Genomic DNA, 17401 nt, shown 5'->3' on the forward strand with positions numbered 1-17401 from the left:
GAATTATAAGATATATCAAATTTAGTCTGAACATTTCGTGATGCCTACAAGGAATAGCAATTGCATTAACACATTGGGCTGCTTAATTTACCATGACCTTGGAACAGTCCATGCACGTAGGGTTACATTCCTAGGGTTCAGTCAAGCCACATAGATACAATTTTTAATAAATGGTTCCATAAATTATTTGTCAAAGGAAACACCAAGGAAACATCTCAGTAACATGTCAGTATGAGGAGCAGTTCTGATTAAGTAGTTAAAGAATATTGCAGTTATTATATCTCAAATAACTTGGTTGGGGTAACAAGAGTTTGATGGCATTAGCCACATGGCACATCTTCATACATGAGGGAACTACTTACCAAGATCCATTTTTACATATGAAGAAATTAAAAAATCTCCAACGTCTGGTTCCTCGTTTCTCCATGCTGAGGATCACCAGCCTTGCAAGCTAAATAACAGCACTTGAGTTAGCATCAGGAAACAGACAAATTAGAAAACACCACGAAAAGGGAGTTCGGAAAAAATAAATGAAATGATGCACTTTGCCACTTTCTAAACTGGCAACACAGTATAATTGATGAAATGACATGTTTGCAATTGTTTGGAGCCATCTTTGCATATTTTCGTAGAGCAAACTAAACAGGGCATGAATAGAGCAAACTGCCCAAGTGGCAAATGAAAAGGGTGGTTCATCACAGGAAAAAAAAAAGAGTTTGCCTCTTAGTCTTGCCTGGCTTTCGTGCCCTGGTCAAGCAATCTGACCACCAAACGACGGCCACTGGAGGCGGCCGCCGGCAGTCAGATTTCTGATCTCCGACGCACCTCTCCACTCTCCACCCTGCCTCCCTATCCGAGTCTCCTTGAAGCCCTGAAAATTTATCTGCAATTGTTCAAACCCGATGGAGGTCAATTTTCTATAGCAGTACTCCAAAGATTGAAGAAAAAAATCGGATAGGCACCTGACATAACGAGGAGACAGAATCCACAGAAAGCATGGATTATTAAGAGTTTATCTGGTACTGCAACAAGAGCTCACAACATCAAAAGGTATACAGCCACAGCCTGACAATCACACAAAAAGGGCATAAACTTTAATGCACACTTGGTATCATATGCAAGTAGGAAAATTGTCGAATACGCAGATAGACTTAGCATTATGTTTTCCAGACAGTAACATTCTAGGTAGCTGATAATTCATGTTGTCAGTATCACATCCAGCATTAACATGTTTTAATACAAAGGGCAGCAGTAAAAGCTCAATATAGTTGTGAAGATATATTTTTATAGCACTGACAAGTAGATTAGATGCTATCTAGCGGAGCCAGCTTGCATCTGTTAATGCCTAACTCTGTTTGCATAAAGCATAGCCTGTAAACATTGTAAGCAGATTGGATAACACGCTCAACTTAGGTTAAACATTCTAACAATCTGCTGGGCTTAAATCATGATATAACAAATTAACAGCATAGATTCATTCATACCTGTTAAAGAACACACATAACCCCTGATTGGTGCAAATCAGAGGAGGCTTTAGTTTACCAGCCATAGTATTTGGAGGAGATAATAGGACGTACAAAGATAATATACTACTGCATTATTCAGTTTTGAGTCAAGTTGTGCCTCAAAATGAAAGCATCAGCCATTAGGCTAATCAGAAATATAGGAGAAAAATAAATGAAAAAACTGATACAAACTAGTAAATCATGAATTACTTTCACAGCATTTAGCATCTTCAAACAAAGATACTGCAGAAAGAATGAAGATATTCAGCTTACAAGAACTAGAGCAAGGAACCAACAAACTAAATCAAAACTGCATCATCGAAACCAACACATTGTGGCAATCAACCAAAAATAGCCTCCCCCCCCCCCCCCCCCCCCCCACACACACACACAAAAAAAAGGTGGGGTACAGAAATTTTCATCGAAGGGAATTTATGTGAGTTCATTTGAAATTAGATTAGCTCATATCATCTCCGTGGCCAAACTGAGGATCTTCCTTCATGGAAAGATATCAAGAGTGCATGCATACTCACTGATATTGCAGAATGAACTGATATTGCAGAAACTTTCAATATGTGTGTCGATATGGCGCAAGGAAGAACAAGTTCATAACCATGCCATGCTTTCTTCTCTAATGAACGATGACATGGAGATACCAGGAGTCATGTCTCTAATAATTAGCTTCATGAAGCATTAGCAACTAACAAACAAGCAGTGACAGACATACTATATCAGACAGCCAACATTTAGTTAGGCAAGAACACTGAAACAAAGCTTACAAGCTTACTGCATAAAGTGGAATATGTGGTACAGTAAGCATCAAAATTTCAATATTGTGTTCTCAGTTCATGCAAATACGAATCTAGCCGGCACTTCCCCTCCGCAAGCGGTTGCATAGTCTTCAGCGAGGTATGGTGCAGCTTCCTTGTAAGGGCACATGTACCTCTGCGCGAAAACATTCTCATTCACCTTGACAACTGTATAATAGCTCGGATCACCCTTGAGCAATCCATTTTCCTTGAGAAACTTTAAAACGTAGTACCGGGGCCTGAGCCGGCGCTCCAGGCTAAGACAGATAATTACAGGCCGATGAGCAATGAATGCTGGTTCCAAGCCCACCTCAGAGATCAGGAACTCTGACTTGCTCTGCAGCATGTGGTGAGACTTGGTCAGCAGCATCGGATACTTGGACACAGCAACGCCGACCTCAGCATCTGACCACCCAAACGTCTTCTTCAAGTAATCCAATTTGGCGGTGACCTTCTGTTCGCCGACAAATGCGACAGCATGCAGCGCGTGCCTGAACATCCCGGACCGACGGGGTATGCCGAGGCCTTCGGCGCACAGCACCAACGCCTGGATGCGCTCCGAGCCGGAGGTGAGCAGGCATGGGAGAGTGACGCACAGCTTGGCAATGTCGCAGTCAGCTAGCCCGGACTCCCGCAGGAAGGTGACGTTGGGCTTGACCACCCTCTCCAGGTCGGACGAGACGAGGCAGGAGCCATACCTCAGCACCCCGAGGAGGTTCTCGTAGGACCCGACGAGAGGCAGGTAGTAGTGCAGCTTGGAGACGATGGATCTGCAGCGGAATTTGTCGGGGGCGAGCGAGACGAGGCGGGTGACCTCGGAAGGCGACAGGCCGAGGCCGGCGAGCCCCGCGGCGACGGGGGACAGGGTTCTCCCCACGTCGGCGCAGAGGAACTTGGGGTCCTTGGCGACGAGGGCGGCGGCGTCGGCGCCGGAGAGGCCGAGGCCGGCGAGGAAGGCCAGGACGGCGTCGGGGTTGGAGGGGAACTTGACGTGGGAGAGCTTGGCGGAGGCCTTGAGGGCCTGCGGTCGGGTGAGGCCGCAGGTGGAGACGAGGTACTCCTCCACGGCGAACCCGGTGCTGGGGGCGACGGCGGGGGCCGGCGCCGTGGTGGAGATGAGGCGGTGGAGAGGAGAGACGGGGAAGACGGAAGGATACGGGAGGAGCTTGGCGAGCACGCTGCGCCGGAGGCGGAGCATGGCGGCGTCGGCGAGGCGGCGCCGCCGGCGAGGGAATGGTGCGAGACGGAGGGGAGAGTGGTGAGGGTTTGCGTCGGTGTGGCGTCTGGTCCACCCTTGATGGGCTGGGCTGGACTGAGTTGGACTATAGAGAATTAGAGACCCATTTAGATCAGCTCAAGTTGATAAAAAAACAATTTAGATCAGCCCAAATGCCCTAAAAAATAACCACCCAACAAAAATAAGGTTCTCTAAAAAAACCCAAGAAAAATAAAGTGGCTAGTTATTATTATCAGATCAAAAGTGACTGATTTAGATGATATTGTGTCTCAAAAGAACTTTGGATGATATTTCTCCCAAAAATATATGTGTTTTTATTTATATTTTTCTTCCTCGTTGTGATTTCAAGAACATAAACATGTGTGCCCTAATCACATGCCGCGAGGGAGGGAGATTGAGTGGCCAATAATTGAAAGAAATGTGATCACATTGAAATGCAAATACAAATGTGAGCGCCGGGATATAAACTAGTTTGTTGAGTGAAGCAATGTTGGAGCAACATTGTGTATCGATTCTTTTCTTCGCACAAGTTAAGGCATCTCTAGCCAACCCCTTAAAAGGTTTAACTCCTCAAAATATTCTTTTTTAGCCTACCTCCTATCAAGTTAATTCCTCAAAATTTTGAGGAGTTACCTTTCAAAAACTTAACAACTCTCTCACTTTTAAGGGGCCACGACAAGTTCTCAGCAATAATCTTCCCCATTCACAATGCCTTCTCCTTCCGCTTTTGCCGCCACATGTCGCCACTTGTAGGGCATGAGCAACTAGTAAATAGATCCAATATCCAAAGTGTGTGCACAAATGAGGAAAGCAATATCGGAGGACCATAGCGGTCTTCTTCACCAAAATCTTGCCCAACATTCTTTCAGTTTTTTTCTTTCTCGCATCTGCACACACAACATTCAGCGAAATGTTGGACAAATGAATTCTAGAAATAAGAATGGGAGAATCATCTACTCTTTACACTTGGTTAAGTGGTTTTCATCACAGGTCTTCGGTGTATTAGAGACTAAATGTGCACTTTATACTAAGGTAAAACAATTTTAAGCATTTAACTTTTGGTGCACTCACATGAAAATATACCCATTTAAGTGGATTCATTGGACAGCTATGCACATCGTCATTTCATCATGAGTTTACAAAAATAAAGAGAAGAAAGTAATAGTATGATATCCGAAAGATCTTGATCCTGAAATAACAATAGAAATTTCTTGCACATTTTCTCCTTTCTTTGAGAAATAAAATGCATGTCAGATTGTTATAGGACAGAAAATAAAATTCAAAAAAGTTAGAGAAGTAGGAGCTTCCCTGAATAAAATCCATGCTGTCGTCAGGCCATACTTGTCAGTTGTCACTGAAGCTTCAGGGTATCATTAACTAACAGAGCCTTCAGAATCATGCATAGTATATCAAATTCATGGCCGTCATGTTTCATCTTGTCCGCCGGAAAAAGACAAAAGCACCATCTATCCAGTTTCACATCAAGAACAAACAAATATGCACCATCCTCAAACAAATTGGTTCTTAAATTGAGGTGCATAGCATGTCTAGTCTACTATTCCGTTTATGTTTGAAATTCTGCAAGATTCTATACAACATGGCCTCCCATCTGCCTTTTTTCTTTTCCTTTACCGACTTGCCAGATAGAAATTGCAAATAAGGATAGTGCATAAAACCACTTGACTATCCTATGCTCAGGGATAAAGATGTCCTCATTATCTATACAGATAGTGCTAATATGGAATAAAATTAGCTTAAAGATATGGCTGAATTAACATTGTAATGATGTCATAAGCCTTTCTAGGGTTACCATAATATAAATTCCTTTACTGTATGAGACGACATCTGCTTTTCAACACTATACCATACAACTATCGATTTGCTTCTACGGTAAGAATACCAGGGCATTTGAAATATCTGTTACGTCGTAGTGATATACAAGTAAACTGTCAAGAAAAATGCCACTAGCCTACTACTCAACTATTCAGTTCTGAGATCAAATGCCCCTGGAAAAGTATCAGCTAGTAGGCCATCCAAAAATACATGAGACAAATAAACAAATCAACTTGATACAAACTAATGAAATCTCAGAAGAACTAGATCAAAACTGCATCCTCAATAGTGATCAGCACATTGTGGCCAACAGGCCAACAACAAATCCAAAAATGTTTCCCGCGGAAAAAGAAGTTCAAAATTTTCATGGCTATTTCAGAACATAAAGACAGTGTGCAGAAATACTACTCACATCAAAGCATTAGTAGGATGCCGTGATCTCACACTCTCCTAGTTCCAATATATGTGTCAATAACATGAGGAATGAACGGCTTGATGCAGAGAGTGAAACTTCTGTTGTGTCATACCCGGTTATGAAATTTTCATACAGGCCTTGCTTCATGTAAATCTGAATCTAGCCGGCACTTCCCCTTTGCACGCTGCTGCATAGTCTTCAGCGAGTTGTGGTGCAGCTTCCTTGTAGGGGCATATGAACTTCTCCATGAATACCTCCTCTGGCAGCACGACTGCACAATAGTAGTCTCGGTCATGATCTAGCAATCCATTTTCCTTAAGAAACTTCAAAGTGTAGTACCGGGGCCTTAGTCGGCCCTCCAGGCTGTAAGTGGGCAATGTCGGCCGATAAGCAATGTATGCCGGTTCCAACCCCACCTCAGAGATCAGGAACTCCGACTTCCTCTGCAGCAGGTCCTTGGACAACGCCAGCACCATCGGGGCCTTACAAAGAGCAATGCCCACCTCAGCATCGGACCATCTGAAAGTGTCCTTCAAGTACTCCACTTTGGCGGTGATATCCTTCTCGCGGAGAAACGCAAGGGCATTCAGCATGCGCCAGAACATCCTGGAGCCACGGGGCACACCTAGGCCTTCAGCGCGCGCCGCCATCGCCCGGACGCGCTCCACATTGGAGGTGAGCATCCTCGGCTGAGCGACACACAGCTTGGCAATATCACAAGCACCTATCCTGCACTCCCTCAGGAACGCGGCGTTGGGCTTCACCACCCTCTCGAGGTTGGACGAGAGAATGTAGGGGCTGCGGTCGAGCACCCGGAGGAGTTTCCCGGAGGAGCCGAAGAGGGCCAGGTAGTAGTGCAGCCTGTAGATGATGGCTCTACAGCGGAACTTTTCGCCGGCGACCGAGACGAGGTGCGCGATCTCAGGACGCGAGAGGCCGAGGCCGGTGAGCCCGTCGACGACGGGTGCCAGGGTCTTCTCCACTTTAGCGCAGAGTAGCAGCGGGTCCTTGGCGACGACGGAGGCGACGTCGGCGGCGGAGAGGCCGAGGGCGGCGAGGAAGGCGAGCACGGCGTCGGGCTTGGCGGGGGACTTGAGGTGGGAGAGCTTGGGGGAGGCCTTGACGGCCTGTGTTCGCGTGAGGCCGCAAGTGGCGACGAGGTACTCCTCCACGGCGAATCCGATGTTTGGGGAAACGGCGGGCGCGGCCGCGGAGATGAGGCGGCGGAGATGGGGTACGGGAGAGGTGGCTGGAGAAGAGAGGAGCTGGGTGAGGACGCAGCCACGTAGCCGGAGCATGGCGGCGGCGGACGGCGGCGGCGGCGGCGGCGAGGGGATACGTGGAGCGGTGGTGCGAGCGAGAACGAGGGAGTGGTGAAGATGACCTGCGTGGTCTGGTATTTGACCAAGTGGGCCCCGTGCGTCAGTCTCATGTTGACTGCCGATTGTCTATCTTATACTCCTCCTGTCTTTTTTTTTCCTCCGCGTATTAGATTTTTGTCAACCCAAACATTCTAAAGTTTGACCAAATCTACATTAGAAAATATTAATATCTACAATACCATTTATATACACACACACACACTATGAAACTACATTTCGTAACCAATTTAACAATATTTTTTGGCATTGTGAATGTTGATTTTTTTCTGTATGTTTGATCAAAATAGAGATATTTTGACTGTGGACAAAACTTATATGCAGACTAAAAAAGACCGAAGAGGATACAAAAAATTCTTCTTTCAGAAAATTTACTATACAGTAAAAATATTCATTTACATAGATAAAAAACACTCATCTAGAGTATAATTATATACAATAAATAAACGTATTATATCACCCACAAAAAAAGAATAAACATATTATATGCCAATGAAATATTCGTGTATACTAAAGACACTATTGAGACAATTTAAGAAAAATGCAGTCGTCAACAGTTGGATACTTCGACGTATGCCACTGCCACGGTGACATTTTTTGAATCAAATTACTTTTCTAATTTATAGTGGTATTTTTTGAATACACGAAGTAGATATTAGCACATACAGAGTGAACCAAAAAGAATTGGACTGTTTTTTCTTTTCTTTTGCGATTACAAGAGGTTGCCCTTGATCACCTGAAGCTTCAAGCATAACTCCACAAGTCGAAAGATGTTGCATTGGTATCCTTTAGGACAAACCCGTGTGTAAATACGAGCGCCATGATGACGATTTGATAATTTGATTTGAACTCCGTGAGTGGGATAACTCCCAACAATCCAGCACCCATCCTCCTCCTCGAATACGTCTCATTCCGCTTGCATAATCCATGAGCAACGGGTCCGGGGATCGAACATAAGTCGGTGAATCACAAGGTGTTCAATCGGTATAATTCCGGATATCACAAACCCCACACCATAGTTTCACAATTTGGGTCAAGCAACAAAGAACGCATACACGAAATTGTATCAAACCACACCTACCAAGATCAACAAAAACAAAAAACTTGCTGAGCACAAATAGCTATCAACTCACAAGGGGGCAATGAGCTCTTTTATGCGCTTAGTTTAACCGGGGCAAAAGAATTGAATCATCTCCAAAGAATAATACAGTAGTACAATATACCATGGTATGGGAACAAGTACAGACAAGTATAACAACAACAACAACAACAACAACAACAACAACACTTTCTACGACGTGATCAGGCCTTCCTTTCTTACACTACTAGAATAACAGACAGATTATCTCTATCTTCTATTCTCATCAAAACCAAAAAAGAATGAGGGGGTTGAACTGGTTCGCGCCTTCGAACAATGAATCAGGGGTAGAGGCGGATTATCTGTACAATGGCATCCAGATGTTGCTTTTCATCACACGCAACGAAAAAAAGGATGCCCGGCTCTGTTCTCCTGCGCTCTAGTAAACATAATAACAACCAACATATAGCTACTAAATACTCAAAAAACCAAGACTGTACTTATGTAGTACGCGCCTGGCGCACCTCGGTTTCGGTGCGGTTTCCCCCAAGGTTTCATTCAAAATTGGAGGGGATGTCTGTCCATCTCTGTCCTGGCAATCATCACTTGATTCGCTGTGAACAGCTCCTTTCACCTTTTAACTTAGTTGGGGTTTGCTGGAAGAACCGCGGTTAACCAAGGTTGTGTGGGCTGAATCATGGCTGACACGGCGATCATGCTGAGCCGTCACCTCACTTTTCAGAGCTCAACCTCGTGAAGATCCTCTGTCAAGCCGGTAAACTGCACAGACGAGTTGCTGTTTGAACGACTGTGCGAGGGGGGTCTGCCAGGCATTTGTGGCGAGGGCACAGTCGGTCCGTCAGGTGACCTAGCCCCTGCCGTGGAACTGAATTGGTCAGAGTATGTTCCACTCCATGATGCTGCTCGTGATCTTGATGCGAATGAGCTGCTGTTACTTCCCGGGGACATCCAGGGTGCCTGGTTCGGTGTAGCAATGTTGTCCATGCTCGGGTACCGCTGAATGGTAGATGACATTGGTGATGAAAATTGTGCTGCTGGTGGGGGTGATGAAAATGATGTTTCCGCTGGCGGTGAGGATGAGCGCTCATCCCGTTGGAAGGTTTCGCCACGTGTCTCCACTGATTGGCTAGGCATCTGCTCTGCAGCGACAGCAGCCGCAGTGGGCACAAAGAACCTAGCACCGGTAGGTGGTGTCACAGACGGAGCAGCTGGCCTGTTATAAGACTGGGCTGCTCCAGTTGCACCAGCCTTATTGAATGTGTCCACATATCTAAAATGAACAAAATACTAAAGTTTTATCTTGTTGACAGAAAAATTAGAGAAAATGAACTGAAAGCAAATGTCCCCAGTGCTGAAATACCTGGACCGGACACCCGTTCGTCCACGAGCAGAAAACTGGTTCTGGCTGGGTGGAATTGGCGGCATCCCCAAACCATGATCTGCATGTTTTGGAGATCTTCGTTCTGCCACTCCATTAGGAGTATGCATTCCACTAGTAGGGCCATTTAAGTTATAGTCTGGCATTCCATTCTGGTATGAGGATTTTGTTGGAGGTGGAGCGAGAGGAGGCTCCTCGGCAGGAATCTCAGCACCTTCCTCTACCCATCGCTTCAACTTTTCATCATAGTAAAACTTGTTCTGTTGCCCTAATTTTGCCTTCGGAACAACAGGATTTCAGCATCAGCATTGCTATGTAGATAAGAAAACTGAACAATGATGGAGATACTGCAATTTCATAACTCACCTGGCGGGATTTTGAAACAAATCCCATTGTCTTTTGCAGTGTGGAGCTGATCCAACCAAATCTTGAACCTGATGCACTGCTCTGTGTATTATCCGATCGTGCACCCTAATAGATTTATTCAATATGGAGTGAGAAGGGAGAAATGAAACATCTTCCTTGCAGAACATCCATTGATAAAAAAGCTGCTACATCTCTCTTCCTCTATAAAAAAAGTTATATACCTGTTTTGGTGTTTTGCCGAAGTCTGGTTCAGAAACACTTCTGTTGTGTGCAATCTTCCTGCCAGCGCCACCACTATTCTCTGCCATTTCAGTAATAGAATGCACTGAAGGGGATGCAGTTAATGATGACATCGTCATTAATGATTGACTATTTACAAATTTTGCAGCTGCAGGTGCTGAATAGGTTTCCTTATCACCAACAGAGCCCTGTGGCACTGGTGGAAGTGTTGCGGATGGTGTGCCCATCATGCGGGATATAGATTTATCAAGCGAGGTAAATAACTTTCCAACTAGTTTCGCAGGGGCTAAATTCGTTCCATACCCACCCTAAAAAAGGTAAAGCAAGTGGGTTAGTGATTAACGAAGGAGGTGCACACCTCAGCTACTATGCAGAACAGGATTTGGAATCCAGTAGAACAGCATACACAAATATTATAATTATGTAAGGTTGTACCTGCTGGTGAGTGCGTATCCTGTCCTCCAGGGAGGAAAATAATTGTTTCCATGCTTCCAGTTCTGGAGCACGGCCGGAAGCTTTCAGCACCTTCATAGAAGCTTGGCAGTACCTTGAAGAGGTGATCTAATTCGGTCACACTGTGCAAGGACAGATTCTAGGGAAAACACTCAAGTCATTGTCTAATCATGCAAAACACAAGGCAATAACCTACCTCAAGGAATCAGCGAGCCTTCCCACTTCCGCAAGCATGTACGCATATATTAGCTTATATGGCTGGAAGGGTAGCAGGATATACTGAGAATTACCAAGCACCTTTGTATATTCATAAACCTCTGTCCTCTGTAGTTGCATTTCAAATATATTAGTCCAGAGGAGTGAATGGCCAAAAAAAAAACAAGTAATAGACTATGCAAGATCATGCATATGTATCCACATAATGATTGTTTAGAACACACTGTGGACTAAAGCCTCTTCTTCAATATACAACACAAGAAAGTTTTGAAGTAAACTTGCACTGAGCTTGATTTTTTTGCAAGTAATAAGGAAGTTGTAGCAGACCTGAATGGCTTCAGGGCTGGCAAATGTTCGAGGACATTTCAAATGGTCTGCACCAATGAGACATAACCGAGCACTTTCAGAGTATGGGTCAATGTTTAGTTCAGCGACTAAGTAGCATGAATGAGCAGCTGCAACCTGTATCAAGTAGCTCCATAAGGTACTTGATCACAAAAAGGAAGGAACACATATATCTCCGAATATGTGTCATACAAACCTCATTTTTCTCTTTCCAAAGGCAATCTCCAAGATGGGTAATAACTAGGTCATCACCTTTTGTCCTGTTTGCAGTTATAATAGCCAAATTCTCTTCCCAGTCATCCAACATACCATTAGGATTAGGCTGTCCCACAGAAACACGACGTTATGAAGTCAGTCACAAGTTAAGCAGAAATTCAGAAGTTAGAAACTGGACTAACTGATACATGCAATGATAGTAAAAGGGCAATCATTTTTGTAAGCAACATTTAGAACCCGTGACACTAGTAATCAATAATATCACGCTTCCATTTCAGTGCAGTAACCAATAAATAAGAAGCACCAGCTCTAAGAAAACAAAATGACAAATAGCCATACATACACCAACAGAATGGCTTACTACAACTACTTAGTCTCTTTCACAGCATTAAAGTGGGATCAGAGAGTCAAGCCATCGCAAAAATTATACTCTTGATTTCCTCAGTGGATAAAAATTCTGAAACAGATCATTCCTAAGATAATGAGCAAATATCTGAACAGGAAGAATATATTATGTTACATAACAACATGAGAAAGACAGTGCCTATATGATAATCATTAACTGTTGAAAATAACAATGCATCTCGCAAGTGAAGAAATCATAACTAAGTAATTACCTGCATAGGTTGTTGGGATGCACCTAGTGTATCATAGTTGATGTTGCTGTTGTTCTCTACATTAAAAACATCTGCAGGTTGACCAGCAATGAGAAGGCACAATGTTCGCAAAGGTGACCCAGAAATAAAGTGGCACTGAGCCATTTTCTTCACAGTATCCACGTAGAACTGCATCACCAATCAAATGAAGGAGAAAAAAACTAATTTAGGTAACTGGAAACCAGACAGCTAAAGCAAGAAACTGTTACAGACGAAAGAAAGAAGTTTAATCAAGTTAAACTAACATTATCGCCAAGTTGTAAAGCAAGTATGACTGCAGGCCCCCACAGTTGACCTTCCTGAGCATGCAGAAGAGCCTCTTTTCTTCTGCCAGATACTAGAAGAGCTTGTACCTCTTGCGCAACAGCCTACAAGCAGAGTAGTTGCCTCAACTGGGGGATATTTGGTTAAATATGGCATGACACAGGATATAAGAAGTACCTGCATCTGAATTTCAGAGGGGATATTTTGCATGAAAGGAACATTCGACCCAAAATCTCCCATATGATCGCTACTTCTCTTGCAAGATGAAAAGAGCTTGGTTACTGCCATCTCTGGACCGTTTGTATCCTATAACCAGGAATTTAAACAAGAATCAGATGTGTAAAGGTTACAGAAATAGTCAAATTATCCTTTATGTTACTCAACAATGAAATTTTGCTAGGTTCCACCTAATATATTGCTAAGACGAGTTAGACATTCACATAATTCTAGACCAATAATACCAATCTATAATTTGAGATGCTACTTGATGAAAATTAACTCAATAATGGTCTTAATCTTGAAAGGAACCATTTTAGTTGTCACCTAAATAAGGACCATGAAACAGGTTGGAACCAGTTGCCTTAGCAGTAGCCAGTAGGTAGAGTTCAACAAAGTGGAAAATGTAAAATCACAACCTACAATATGGCCAGGCAATAATACCAAACAGAATTATAAAAAAAAACAAGTCTGCTGCATCTAGCATAAACATTCAGAAATGTTAATCCTACCAATCGTATTAGTTTACTTGCACTATGTGGCATTATCACAAGGTTGATTAACTAGAACATGCATTATGGGGATCCTCCTTCTGATGAAAGTTCCAAATGAATAAAAATATAGTAAAGGGGAGCAGGCGCACAATAGAATGGTAACAGAAGTAACAGTAGAACTATAACTGCAACAGAGTAAAGCATGAAAGGAAGAAAGAAAGAAGTACCTCTTGTGATGGATCAGACCCAAAAGGTGCACGTAGTTTCCCATAGTGCTGACATAGTATCTTCAGCAATGAAATAAGCAACTTGCGAGGATCACCTTTCTGGTATTCATTGGTGGAAGACGCATACCATGTAATCATCTCATCGAGCCATTTATTTACATCCTTTGATGCAGCACTTCCACCAACAAGAGGACCAGGAACAGGTTGACGGCATAGAACATGGAAGTAACTAAGTGCACTGCCATCAGTGATCCTCGAAGCATCGACATTATCCGCGACAACCTCTGATAAATTAAGAACAGACACCGTTCCACTAGAAATCCCCTTAATTTGCCAAATATGATACTTTTAGTTACTTCACAATAAAATTTCTAATTTCTCTTGGTTATCAAAATATATTGCATGGAAGATATGAGCATACCTGATTTCCACTGTTAAAGTTTGTGGCCATTGAGCTTGTTTCTTTCATAACCATAAGCTTTCCTCCAAACCCAAAAGCAACCAGAGCATGAGGTGGGCGTCCAGCCGATGACATCTCTTCACGCAGAGAGTAACCAAATTGCATGTGCGAAGCATTTGCACCACTAAATTGTTGCTGAGGGAAGTTCATGGAGTTCTCAGTACCGAGATAGCTGTTAGACAAGTGTGCTTGGGTGTTTGCATGAGCTTGTTTCTGGCTGTTGTGCATACTCCCTGTTGGAACAAAGCCTTGTGTATTTACAAAACCATTGGCATCACCATAACCCTGGTTTGTAGAAGTTCCAAATCCCATGTAACTAGACTGGTGATCCGTAGAAGGTTGGGATCCCATGTAACCAGCATGTTGACCTGTAGAAGGTTGGGATCCCATGTAGCCAGCCTGGTGACCTGAGGAAGGCTCAAATGTCTTCGTATGGTGGCCCGTAGAAGTGCCAGATCCCTTGTAACCAGCCTGGTGGACCGTGGAAGGAGTGAATCCCTTGTAACCAGGCTGGAAACCAGTAAAAGGCGTAGAACCCTTGTTCTCACCAATGTGGTGAGCAGCGGTAGGTTCAAATGCCTTGTAACTGCCCTGGTTACCCGCGGACGACTGGAGCACCTTTGGACTGGTCTGGTAAACCGTTGAAGGTTCGAACCCATTGTAACCGGCTTGTTGGCTACCAATCGTGCTGTAGTCATTCTGAAGGTTGCCATAATGACTTGTTGAAGTTTCGGCTGTGTTAAAAGGAACCTGATGATTTGTGGAGGGGCTGATGGATTCGGCATGTGCGTGCTGATCGGCACCATAGAAACTACCTGCCAAGCTATTCGTGGCACTTTCAGGTTGAATACTGTTAGCAAATGCATCCGGCTGCCACTGGCTCTGCTGGCCGTAGGTATGTTGGGCCACCTGATTGTTGACAGCAGGAACCTCTGCTTGGTTGACATTGTAATTTATCCCACCAGAAGGCGCAACAACACCATGGTTTGCGCCGACCTGAACAGGACTAGCTGCGCTGGCCTGCATGACGGCCTGCTGGTACGCCTCGAGCGATAGCCACTCCTGCTTGTCGGTATCAAAGTACCACCCTGGGTACTCCGCGTAGAACAGCATGTTTGCCGGGTACTCCGAAACAGGCCCCTGTCCCCAGCCTGATGCACTCCCCGCGACGGAGCTCTCCTCTGCGATCGTCTCCAGCCCGGCCTGCGCTGAGTTCTGCAGGTAGGAAGCGCCAAATTGCTGCTGCGCATTGTCACCGGCAGTGTGGACAGTTTCAGCCTGGTACCACTGCTGCGTCGCCTCATCGAACTTCCACCCGGGGTAAATGCTCTCCAGGTACCTGGGATCCATGGAGTCGACAGCAGCACCGGTGCCGCCGAGCTGCTGCGTGGCCGTGCTCTGATCCGAGCTTACCCCGACAAAGCCTTGATCCTGATCTAAGCTCTGTCTCCCGCCGAAGAAGCCATGATCCACGCCCCCACCGACAGTGGAGCTCCCCGAGGTCTGGTCCGCGGCCGCGGTGCCGAGGAACGCCTCCTCCTGGGCGGCACCCGTCCCCAGATCGCCGAAGGGGTCGAGCCCGGCGTCGTCGCCGTCGGCCCGGAAGGCGGCCCACTGGACCTGCTTGACCGTGGTGTGGACGGCGGCGCCCCTCCCCGAGCCCGGCGACCCGCCCTCCGGAGCCGCCCCGGCCACAGGGCGCGGCGCCGCGACCTGCCCCAACGCCCCCGCCGACGGCCCGGGCTCGCCGCTGTCGGCGAGGCCGAGGCCGGAGGCGCCCCGTGCCAGCTCCTCCTCCGAGGCACCCACCACGGCGGGCGCGGGCGCTGGGGCGGGGCCGGCCTCGTCGTCGTCGTCGTCGTCGACGAGCCTGTCGAAGAAGTCGGCGTCGGTGAGGTCGTCGGCCATCTCCTCCGGCCCCTCCGCCCGCCTCCCGCCCAGCGGCGATCGGCGCGAGATCTCGCGGGTGGGGGCGCGGATCTAGGGTCCGTCCCGGCGCGGAATGGCCCCGCCGGCCGCCGCGGATCGGGCCGAGATCCGCTCGCCCGCCCGCCCGTCCGTCCCCGGCGCGACAAGGAGGGAGGCGGTTGCGCTGGCTGGCTGGCTCAGGAGGACGGCAGCCGACGTCGCGTCATCCCACCGCGCCACCAGTTCCCATTTCCTCCTCCTTTTTTTCTCTCTCCTGGCCCGAGCTTCCTTTTCTTTTGTTTCACCTTTTCCCGGCTGTTTCCCTCTCGTTCACTCTTTGCTGCTCCCTTGCATGGATTTTTTCTTCTGTTTTGGTAAAGAGGAAGGGGAATACTTCCCATCAGCAGTCTGTGCTGTGCAGCTGCACACATTGGTGGAGATGCCCGTTTATACATCTCATACACTCCTCCTTTGGTGTGTGATGATATATTCAGTGTTGTAGTTATTGATATATGTATGCATATGCCTCGAGGTTAATTAATGCCCGCATACCAAAATAATATCCATTTTTGTTAATGATGAAGGGATGCCACGCGTCGGCCGGCTATGGTGAGGAGAAGACCAGCCGCCTCCCGAGCCGCTAGATTCACACTCTACAAGCCAGACGTCCGTCCGACCGGCTGCTCACCGTGATCCCACGTGCGAATGTAGCCCATGTTGCGGCCGGGGGAAACATCTGACCCGTTTTCCAATTCGAGCCATGCTGCCAGTGGCGGAGCTAGGTAGAAATTGCTTGGTGGGAGGGGGGAGGTTAAAACATGAGTGTTTGAGGATATAAAATGCTAAAGAAATATCTCATCTAAGTCCTCCCCCAAAAAAATCTTCACGGTTTGGAACAAAGTCCAAAGTTGTACATAGCTCCGCCACTGCATGTTGCAATCACGGCTTTGTCCAGGTGGAATGACGTAGAACCTTGCAACGAGGGAGCGGTATCGGCGACGCCACCCCCTTGCAGCAGAGCACCGACGGTAAAATCTTTGCAGATCCAATGAAGCGTCGCTGATCGTTTGTAGCACCAGCACCGGCGGTAAATCCTTTGCAGCTCCAGGCAAAAGCCCCGACAACCACCCACCCCACCCCCTGTAGCATGTTTGTTGTTGACCATTTGCAAAACGCTCTTATATTTCTTTATGGAGGGAGTATGTGATTATCAAAATTGAAACACTTGGAAAGAAGATGGTATCATAAAAAAACAATATAGTCATTTGCTTGTGTTTTCTTCTTCTTGGAATTTTATCGCATGAGTGCACGTCTCCTTTTTTTTGGAGAAGGGGTCACATGATCCCGAGAGACAAAAAGGGGGGTTTTCGCTTCTTTTTCTATTTTTTAGACCCGGCAAAAAACATACGAGACGTCTTAAAAACATTGAGAACGTCATTCGGGTCAAAAAAAAAAACATTGAGAACGTCATTGCACACACTTCTAATATACGTATATTGCACATATTCTAATGTATGTACAGCATGAGTCTCAAAAATATGTACACCATGAGTCTGCAAGGAAAAGGAAAACAATTAGGCACAACATGTTTGGATATTAGTTTCTACATTGACATACAACCCGTTGTATGAAAAGATTACGCATTTCCCCCCAGTATATGAAATGGCACAGTAGGGGGAGGGGGT

The 17401-nt window shown here is 45.9% G+C and overlaps 3 protein-coding genes and 1 long non-coding RNA gene across 4 annotated transcripts; all 4 read right to left on the reverse strand.

Annotated features, from left to right (window-relative positions):
* Positions 1–313: 313 nt before the first annotated feature.
* LOC141025467 (uncharacterized) lies at positions 314–1244 on the reverse strand. Its single transcript, XR_012186945.1, has 3 exons — positions 963–1244; positions 734–883; positions 314–451 (listed from the first exon to the last, which is right to left on the reverse strand). It is a non-coding gene; the product is annotated as an uncharacterized lncRNA (long non-coding RNA).
* Positions 1245–2236: 992 nt separating this feature from the next.
* Positions 2237–4895, reverse strand: LOC109737089 (uncharacterized). Its single transcript, XM_020296311.4, has one exon. It carries the CDS (start codon positions 3510–3512, stop codon positions 2352–2354), a length of 1161 nt encoding a protein of 386 aa, XP_020151900.1. The 5' UTR covers positions 3513–4895; the 3' UTR covers positions 2237–2351.
* A 696-nt stretch (positions 4896–5591) lies between these two features.
* On the reverse strand, positions 5592–7172 carry LOC109737088 (uncharacterized). Its single transcript, XM_020296310.4, has one exon. It carries the CDS (start codon positions 7095–7097, stop codon positions 5943–5945), a length of 1155 nt encoding a protein of 384 aa, XP_020151899.1. The 5' UTR covers positions 7098–7172; the 3' UTR covers positions 5592–5942.
* A 1170-nt stretch (positions 7173–8342) lies between these two features.
* Positions 8343–15991, reverse strand: LOC109737087 (protein transport protein SEC16A homolog). The gene is made up of 13 exons (XM_020296309.4): positions 13770–15991; positions 13349–13672; positions 12589–12717; positions 12393–12515; positions 12109–12276; positions 11472–11597; positions 11258–11392; positions 10911–11038; positions 10697–10808; positions 10243–10569; positions 10022–10126; positions 9638–9933; positions 8343–9547 (listed from the first exon to the last, which is right to left on the reverse strand). The coding sequence occupies exons 1-13, from the start codon at positions 15714–15716 to the stop codon at positions 8995–8997; spliced, it is 4473 nt and encodes a 1490-aa protein (XP_020151898.1). The 5' UTR covers positions 15717–15991; the 3' UTR covers positions 8343–8994.
* Between the last annotated feature and the right edge of the window lie 1410 nt (positions 15992–17401).

The sequence above is a fragment of the Aegilops tauschii genome, chromosome 6 (assembly GCF_002575655.3).
Source record: "Aegilops tauschii subsp. strangulata cultivar AL8/78 chromosome 6, Aet v6.0, whole genome shotgun sequence".
Lineage (NCBI taxonomy): Eukaryota > Viridiplantae > Streptophyta > Magnoliopsida > Poales > Poaceae > Aegilops > Aegilops tauschii.

What these genes read in the sequence shown, in the direction of transcription:
- LOC109737089 (XM_020296311.4), bottom strand. Translation starts at nt 3,512, where the DNA reads ATGCTCCGCCTCCGGCGCAGCGTGCTCGCCAAGCTCCTCCCGTATCCT.
- LOC109737088 (XM_020296310.4), bottom strand. Translation starts at nt 7,097, where the DNA reads ATGCTCCGGCTACGTGGCTGCGTCCTCACCCAGCTCCTCTCTTCTCCA.
- LOC109737087 (XM_020296309.4), bottom strand. Translation starts at nt 15,716, where the DNA reads ATGGCCGACGACCTCACCGACGCCGACTTCTTCGACAGGCTCGTCGAC. An exon ending in CCAGCCCTGAAGCCATTCAG is followed by an intron (nt 11,039 to 11,257) that starts GTCTGCTACAAC and finishes ATGCAACTACAG; the next exon opens with AGGACAGAGGTTTATGAATA. An exon ending in GGATACGCACTCACCAGCAG is followed by an intron (nt 10,570 to 10,696) that starts GTACAACCTTAC and finishes TACCTTTTTTAG; the next exon opens with GGTGGGTATGGAACGAATTT.